This window comes from Triticum dicoccoides, chromosome 7A (assembly GCF_002162155.2).
Source record: "Triticum dicoccoides isolate Atlit2015 ecotype Zavitan chromosome 7A, WEW_v2.0, whole genome shotgun sequence".
In the NCBI taxonomy this organism is placed as follows: Eukaryota; Viridiplantae; Streptophyta; class Magnoliopsida; order Poales; family Poaceae; genus Triticum; species Triticum dicoccoides.
The window spans coordinates 81,232,093-81,241,355 of NC_041392.1; the positions used below are offsets into that span (position 1 = coordinate 81,232,093).

The following is a 9,263-nucleotide window of genomic DNA, read 5'->3' on the forward strand; positions in this document are numbered from 1 at the left end:
TATCGGAGTTGCAAGTCCACCCTTGACTCGCAATTGGGGCCCAAACTTTTTTAGTCCCACTTGCAATTTCACCCTCGACTCGCAAGTAAGGTTTGACCTTTTTTGTACCAGTTGCAAATCCACCCTCAACTTGCAACTTATGTCTTTCCTTTTTTGTCCCAATTGCAAGTCCACCCTCGACTCGCAACTAGGGCCCAACCTTTCTTGTCAGAGTTGCAAGTCCACTCTCGACTAGCAACTGAGGCCCATGCTTTTTTAGTCCCAGTTGTAACTGGGGCCTAAGCTCTTTTCTAGATGCAGCGATGGAAATGTGTACGACCATCTCCTTGACTTGTAACTGGGTCTACAGTTTGTTTCATCCATTTGTAAGTCGACCCTTGACTCGTAACCGGACTTATCATTTTTGTAGTTGTCCTAGTTGCAAATCCACCTCGACTTGTAACCAGGCTTGTAGTTGTCCGAGTTGCAAGCCCACCCTCAACTAGCAACTGAAGCATGCATTTTTCCATCCCAGTTATAAGTCCACCCATGACTCACGACTGGGCTCATAGTTTATTCCAAACCAGTTGCAGGTCGATCATTGACTCACAACTGGGCTCATATTTTGATAGTTGCCCCAGTTGCAAGTCCACCCTCGACTCACAAATGAGCTCGTAGTTATCCCATTTGCGAGTGCATCCTTGACTTGCAACCGGGCATGTATTTTCATTTTTTATCCCAGTTGCGAATCCATGCTCGTCTCGCAACTCGGCTCATACTTTGTTATTGTCCTAGTCGTAGGTCCATACTCGACTCGTAAATGGTATAGTAATTTTGGGTAGTTGTCCCACTTGCAAGTCCACACTCAACTCGCAACTAGGGTCAGGCCTTTTTTCGTCTCAGTTGCGAGTCCACCCTCGACTCACAACTAGGGCCCATCCTTTTTTGTCCCAGTTGCAAGTATACCTTCAACTTGCAACTTGGGCTCGACAATTTATTTCCCAGTTGCAAGTCCACGCTCGACTCACAGCTGGGGCCCGACTTTTCTTTCTTCTAGTTGTAAGTCCAGCCTCAACTCAGGACCGACCTTTTTTCCCAGTTGCAATCCCATCCTCGACTAGTACTTGGGGCCCGACTTTTTTTCCCCAGTTGCAAGTCCATCTTCACCTCGCAATTGGGCCTCGACCTTTTTTTGTCGCAGTTGTAAGTCCACACTCAACTCACAACTAGTACCAAACTTTTTTAGTTGCAAGTCCACCATCACCTTGCAACAGGAATATGACCTTATTTGTCCCAGTTGCAAGTCCACTTTCGACTCGCAATTGGGGCCTAACCTTTTTTGTCCAAGTTGCAAGTCCATCCTCAACTCGCAACTAGGGTTTCGACCTTTTTTGTCGCAGTTGCAAGTCCACCCTCGACTCACAACTAGGGGGCCCAAACTTGTTTGTCAGAGTTGCAAGTCCACTCTCGACTTGCAACCGGGGTCCGAGCTTTTTTAATCCCAATTGCAAGTCCACTTACGACTTCCAACTAAAGCACGACCTTTTAATAATTTTTTATTCATAGGTTTTCCTCTCCGTTTAATTTTTCTATTTTCAAAAGTCGATCTCATTTTTTTCATTTTCATTTTCTGAATCTTTTCCTTTTTTTGGGTAAATTCACAACTTTCAAAACATGTTCCAAAATTCATAAGTTTTTCATTTTCCAAAATTGTTCGTGTTTATCAAAAAATTTGAAAATTTGAAAATGTGTTCATGCTTTTCAAAAAATGTTCACAAGTTAAAAAAATGTACGTGCTTTTCAAGACAAGATCAAAATGTTTTATACAATGTTAACGTTTCCAAAAATTGTTTGCAAATTTCTAAAAATGTTCAAATTTTTGAAAATGTCTAAACATTTTTCGAAAAAATGTCCATGTTTTCATAAAATGTTTAGAAGTTTGTAAAGTTATTTCTTCTTTTCAAAAAATGTCCATGTTTTCATAAAATGTTTAGAAGTTTGTAAAAGTATTTCTTATTTTCAAAAAAATGTTTCTAAAATTTTAAAAAAAATCTCATTTTTACAGAAACATATCTCAATTTCAAAATTTGTCGTCTCTATAAAAAATTACATTTTCAAGAAATGTTCTCATTTTGACAAAAATATTACATAAATACAACATAATATTTTATTGCGATGGCGCGTGTCTCGCTTGAAGCAGCGATGCCCAAACGGCGTTGCAAAATACACAGTAATATTTCTGAGTGTGCTTATTTGTGTCTTCTTTTGTAAGTAATAAAAAGTAAAACAGGCGTAGTATTTTGTTGTGTACAGTGACTAGTACTAGTACCCAGTTGTACTCCCACCAGAAAGGTAACAAAGTCAATGGGATTACACCAGTGAGCGTAGCCTAAGCTAAAAAAACAGTGACCATAGCCGGGAGAACAAATGTGCGTGCAGCGCAATATGGAGCAAGCGGCGGATGGGCTGGCTTTAGGAAAGAGGACAGGACGTGGTAGTGGGCCTCGTCAGCACACGTGGTTGACAGCCTGGCTGACGCGTGCATTTTATCAGGCGGAGGAAAAGGAGAGCTCCTATGCGTCGCTCGTTGCGGCGAATTGTCGACCCGACGCACAGGCGCGTCTCTAGCTGGGCCGGCCCATTAGCGCAACGCAGTGAAATATCCCCAAAAATACTCCGCTCGAGGAAGGGATCGAACCAGGGACCTCCATTTTGTATGCACTAGCCTAGCCAACGCGATAGACAAGCATTCTTGGTTTGCCATGGCGCGCGAAGCTAAATGTAATGTAGATCCGAACATTTTCTCAAATTCCTAACGCAAAAATTATTTTGAAAAAGTGTTTTTTAAAAGGCGAACACTTTCCAAATTTTAGTAGAAAAACTAAAAAGCTTGAAAAAAGTTTGGATAAAATGAACATATTTTAAAATCCCGAACATTTTTTGAATTTAGAGAACAAAATTTTGAAATCAAGAACAAAATTTGAACATGAACATTTTTTAGAGCATGGATTTTTTTAATCTTGAGAACAAATTTTGAAACGGAGAACAAATTTGGAAGCGCAGATTTTTTTAAAGCATGAACATTTTTTTTGAATCTTGAGAACAAATTTTGAAACTTAGAACAAATTTGGAAGCGTGAAAAATTTCTTAAAGCACGAACATTTTTTGAATATTGAGAACAAATTTTGAAACAGAGAACAAATTTGAAAAATCCCAAACAAATTTGGAAGCGCGAACATTTTTTGAAAACGTGAATGAAATAATTGAAGTCTGGTACATTATATTAATTTGGAAAGTTTTGAACTTTTTTGTGTAACGAGAACAATTTTTGAATTTTGAGAACATTTTTTAAAAAACTGAAAATTTTATGGAAAGGCAAACAAAATTTGAATATTTTGAAAAAAAAAGAGAAAAGAGAAAAGAGAATGAAATAAGAAACCAAAGAAAGAAAACAAACAAAAAAACGAAAAAAGAAGAAAAGAAAAAAGAAACAGAAAGGAATTTGCAAATCTGAAGAACAAAAAGGGAAATAGAAAGAGAAGAAAAAGGAATTGAAAAATGAAATAAGGAAACAGAAAAACAAAGAAAGAAGAAAAAAAATAGAAAGAAAAAATAAACAGAAAAAGAAAAAACTGGTTCAAGAACCTTCTGGAAGGTTCCCAAAACCGGTCAGGAACCTTCCAGAAAGTTCCCAAAACCAGATAATGTAGCGCGTGTACTATCTTGTAGTTGGGCCGGCCCATCGTGATCGCTAGGTCGCTCGCGTCTGTGCGTTAGCTCGACATTCTGCCGCAATGAGGGTCCGTTAGGATATTCCGAGGAAAAGTACCCTAAAAAAATCAGGCGAGGAAAGGAAGTCTTCTCTCCGACAAACTAACAGGCCCAACACACACAAAAACAAACAAACAAGTAAAAGAGACCACAAAAGTGCTGGTGTCATACTTAGATGTGAGATATTATCTCACATCTAGATGCCATATATTAACCCATACATTAATATGCTACACTGTTGTTTCCTTCATCGTTTTCAAGAGGACATACTAAACTGACAATTGTCAATTTAATCCTCTGCCAAGCTTCTGGGTCTTCATCATGTTATCTATGACTTATAATTTTTTTGTGTAAATTGTTGTTCCGCGACATGCAATTTCCAGATCTCATTTCAAGGGGCAATTCGCTATTGTGGTCCTTAAACCCCGGCATGGCGAGAGCATTTGCAAGTGTCCCTATCCGTTGGTTCATTGCAAAACACCAGCACATCCCACCACCGAGGTGTCACGCACGTACACTTGAGAGCACGGGGCAGAGGGCAGCAAGCAGCACAAGCAACACGCATGTCAACAGCACTCTCTAGAAGCAAGCCGTGTTGCCGGAAGCGGCCGCCGCGCCTCGCTGAAGGCCGCGTGGACGGTGCACATCTACCAGGGTGAGGGCGACGCCGTGTACCTGCTCCTCCACAGCGCCGCCTACGGCCGCTACCTCGCCGCCACGGCCAGGCGCGCGCCGCTCGGGCTCGGCCACAACGGCTTTCGCGCCGAGCAGCGCAACTACGATGAGCCGGACGTGCAGGCCATCATGTGGGAGGCCGTCGGGGCGGGCTCCGGTGACGACGTCATGCTCCGCAACGTCGGCGGCTGCTACCTCCGCGCCAACGGCAGGTACCTCCGCTGGAACACCGGCGTCAGCGTCGAGGACATGGACAGAGTCACCAACATGGCGCGCTGGATCGTCGAGCCCATCCCCGCCAGAGAGGCGGGCATGCCTGACCTTCCTGGCCCGCCCGTGAGTTCGCCATGACCTGACGACCAGCTTCTCGAATTGCCAATTCATTCGCTCAAGAGCAATTCCTGATCTGTTCTTGCCGAATTCCTACTTCTTGACTCAACTGCAGAACCGCGTCCTCTACATGGTGCTCGGCCAGGCGTGGCGGACGATCGTGTTCGTGCGAGCGAACGCCGAGGGGTTCTACGACGAGGGCAACTGGCACATCTTCCCTTTCAGGGGGAGGTCCGTGAACCACCTGAGGAACGAGCTGGCGGACCGCATCGCCTTCATCGACGGCCAGTACCCCGACGGCATCGCCATGTGCGTCCGGGCGGGCCTCTACGGGAGGCCGACTCCACTCGTCGTCGATCTGCCCCGCTACTCTGGCCACGCCGAGGCCCACCAGATTGTCGTGATGATGTCCGGGACCCCTGGTGAGAGCCTCCCTCCATGTCACAACTCACAACTCATACTACCTAAAGATTTCCTGATGGTAGTCTTGATTGATTTTGTTATGCACAATTTACAGATTCACTTTTGGTGCAGTTACTATTTGCTGCATGGCTAATCTGCTTGTGTTTGAATTTTTTTTTACTGAAACTGTTATAGTCTGAGAAACAGTTTACTGAAACTGTTATAGTCTGAAAAAAAGTTAATTGAAACTGTTGTGTCTGAAACTTGTTAGGTGTTGGGAATTGTCTACAACTGCAGTAATCTTTTAGATAAATGAAAGATGATCTGTGGAAGTTAGTCAGTTGATTCATCTCTTTTCAGAATTAACAGAGAAGATGGTGATATCCGTTTGATTTGACCCATTTTACTTGCATTGAATAACCTGTGAACAAAATTTAGGTTCCAACAACACTAAACTGAATCTTGTTTCTGCACATAAGTTGTATTCAGGTTTTGTGGGCTGTATTCTTGGTCTTGTTATTTTTTTGCATTACTCTGAGATTTAGATTGTTCATCTGCTTCCTACTGATCTTCTTTAGCGAGAAAAGTAATGTTGGTCTCGAATCTGCTACACACAAAGCACAGATGTCGGTGTAAATACTATTTTGCTGCATGAACACGATATTTGGAGTCTTACTTTATTGGAGTGCTACTGCTAGTGCTAATTTGATCGTGCTTGGAACTTGTCTGAAATTGCTGTAGTCTGTAAGGTAAAAGTAGTTGGATGGAAATAGTAGGTGCCATGTGGATTTATCAGTCTGTGACTCTGTACACATGGTAAAAGATGGTCTGAACAGTTCTGTCTTTGATTCAGATAATTCAGTTCGTCCATTTCGTAACATTTTCCATTATTAGAATTATGGACCCTAAAAAGCCAAATCAAGTTCAGTCATCTCATTTCACCTTTGCAGAGAAGATACTAATTTTTTAACCCGTGAATAAAATTCAGGTAGTATCTTGCAGTAGTGCATAAAAAGCTTAGTTCCTTGCACATAATATTGTTTCAGATTTTTCTTGTTTATATCGTTATTGATTATTGGTCTGCCGCCTAACTGGTTCGTACATTCTGCTGATTCAGCGTACGATGAGCTGCGATACCCTGATGTCAACGCAATATAGAGAAAGCTCATAGCTGGAGGCCTGACAGTTCACCTATTCATAAGTTGCGCCGCCTCGGATATGATGATAACAGAACTGGACGCCTACTTTTGCCTATAGACACATAGATATAGGTTCAGAAAACTCAGCAGCTCCCGTGTTTCTTCTGCTAGCTAAACTTGGTGAAAATGTTTCATCCGATGGCTGAACGACTCTGTAATCTGTAGTGATGCTGGTTGAAGTAATCGTTTTAGTGTCGCTCTTCTGACATTCACTGTGGGGTTCTTGCATTGATTTGATGGTCCTGCATTCCTTTCGTACTAGTATGTATTTCTCTTAGATGATGCTATGGTTTTTGCAGTGAGTTAATGGTCCTGCATTCCTTTTGTACTATGCATTTCTCTTAGATGAAGCATCTGATATGAACAATGATTTGGTTGTTCTTGCTGTTAGTTGGGCACTTGAGTTTAGATGTCCTTTGGTTGTTCTCTTTAGCAATTTAATCTTTTGTATATGACCAGGCATTCTTTAGAGAGGTTTCATGAAAAATGGACCTGAAGCTGCAGTAACCATATTGGCAGTAACTGAAGAAAGTAGGCACAGGAAACTAAGTGTGTAACTGAAGCTGCAGTGCCTACCGTAATATGTGCTCTTGATACCAAAATGTCTAGCATTTCTTAGTAGTGTGTCTTTCTTCCGGACTCTGATGATCGTAAGGTTGCACACGATCTGTGCTCTCAGCAGCCCACAGTTCAGCACTCACGTTGTTAGTTGCAGTCATTTTGATCGAAATAACAACATTCAGCATGACAGTGATTTCTGACAGAATTTGCAGGCATTTTTGTTCTTGCTTCCCGTTTTCCTATCAGGTGTTTCAGTTTAGTCGTAACACGTGGGTGTCGTGTTGATTCTTTGTCCTGTTTTGTAATCCATTTCCTTTTAGGAAAATAGGGCTCCACCCTGGATTCATTTTATTCAAACGAAACCAACCGTAATCTATTTGATAGAACGAAGGATATACATAAACGCAGGACAATGATCCGGATGTGGTTTTGTCATAAAAAATGTACTATTTAGTTTTACTTTACGAATATTAATTCCAAGACTGGGGTTAGAGCAAATTCATTGGGCAATTGCCTGACTCTAGTACACAAACACACAAGGACACAACTCTGTCCAAACCGAGTTACATTGGGTGATTGGACATCAAGAAAACAAAGCGGCATAGAAGCTTCTCTGATGCACAATTTTATTGGCCAGTATCTCTGAAGAACAACAAGAAATGGACAGAGTCTTTCTCTGGAATGTCTCAGGCTTGAAACGACCTCGATAGTCGACCAAACATGACCGGCATCCTGTCTTCGCCGCTTCCTAGTTCATGTCCATGTCAACGACGCCTTGGTTGACCTTGTGTCAGGCTATGAATCTCTGAACCTGATTATCTCTGAAGAGTATAACACTTGGAACAACGAAGAGACGAATTGGTATGAGGGTTGGGATCACTGGTAGGCTTCACTGTATCTCTTCATACCGTTTCCACCAGACCCTTCATTTGCTATAATGAATTGGCCAACGAGGGTGTCGTGCTGCTCCTGCTTAGTCCTAGTTATAAAAGCTTCTTTTTCGAAAAAGGGTGCTTTATTACTTAAAAGATTTAAGCATTATACCCGGCCTCTGGATAGCTAAAACGCGCACGGCCAAACAATGTCCTCTCACACAAAAGAAAGGTGAAATATAAAGAAACATGTAGAGTTCGTATAACGCCTAAAATGGAGGGTTGCCAATCCTCAGATCATGCTGCCACCCAAAGTCGGGTAAAAGTATCTCTCGTTGTAGCCTCCAATCATGTACACATCTCTGTAAACAGATCTAGTTTCTCCTTACGTTGTAGAGAGGACCATAAACGAAGAGTATATCTATAGATAACCTGCATAAGAGAAGTACTTTTATGAGTCAGATACACCACTTGTGCCATAACTTGGCTCGAAAAATCTGTTTAGTGCTAAAACTTGTGGCATACATTGAACTAGTGCCATAACTTGGCTTTGGCGTGCATATGCGATGCAAATCACATTTCTATATGAACAAGGTGCTGATTAGGCGCGCCAACATGGCATGGGCCCGCTGTCAGCGGCTGGATGATGTGTGCCTGCTATTTTGCAAAAAGCACCTCGGGAATTATTTTCTTATGAAAAAGCCCCTGTGAACGACCAATATTTTCCAAACAAATGGAGGCATGTGGGGTCCATCTGTCAGCCACCCACATTATTGTGCAAAAAATTGTTGTCGCCGGGATTCGATCACCTGCCCTGCCGCTTGTAGTAGCGCCAGCCAGAGCAATAAACCCGACAGAGATGTTCTGACGAACGGATACAAAACATTTATAACCTGTCTGATTTAAGTGGGCTGGAGTTCCAGCGGTCCATGTTGCACTGTTATTTTTTTTAAAGTACATGTAAATTTTAACCGTGTGTTATAAAGAAATAGATCTCAAAATAACAATGAACACTTTTATATGCAACATATTTTTTATTAAAATCATGAACATTTTAAACTTATATTACCATTTATAATGAAATAAAATATATAATTATATGTATTAATACCTGAATCTTTTTTATAATGTAATATTATTTTATATTATTATTATTTATAGCATAACAATATAATTTACATATATTCTATTAATTCCTAAAAAAGTAACGCTGCTGAGGTGGTGCGGTGGCCACTTGCACATGATGACTAAATGTCGTTGCTTCTAATCCCAGCCAACTATTTTTACATTATACGAATATATATTTTTGAAAGCATGAACATTTATATATACTACATGAATACTTTGTTAAAATTATTAATATATTAAAAATCATTTAAGAATTTATGAAAATATATAGTAACTAAAAAATTTCTTAAAACATGAACAGTTTTACACACTACCTGACTATTGTTTTAAAACTGTGAACATTTTT

The 9,263-nt window shown here is 41.1% G+C and overlaps 1 protein-coding gene across 1 annotated transcript in view; it reads left to right on the top strand.

Moving 5' to 3' along the window:
• LOC119333146 overlaps positions 1–6,315 on the top strand; it is a 9,408-nt gene extending 3,093 nt beyond the window's left edge. The window contains exons 2-4 of the mRNA XM_037606148.1: positions 4,324–4,761; positions 4,871–5,177; positions 6,275–6,315. Coding sequence (XP_037462045.1) covers positions 4,324–4,761; positions 4,871–5,177; positions 6,275–6,315 — 786 coding nt within the window. The remainder of the gene's footprint in view (positions 1–4,323; positions 4,762–4,870; positions 5,178–6,274) is intronic.
• Positions 6,316–9,263: the final 2,948 nt, after the last annotated feature.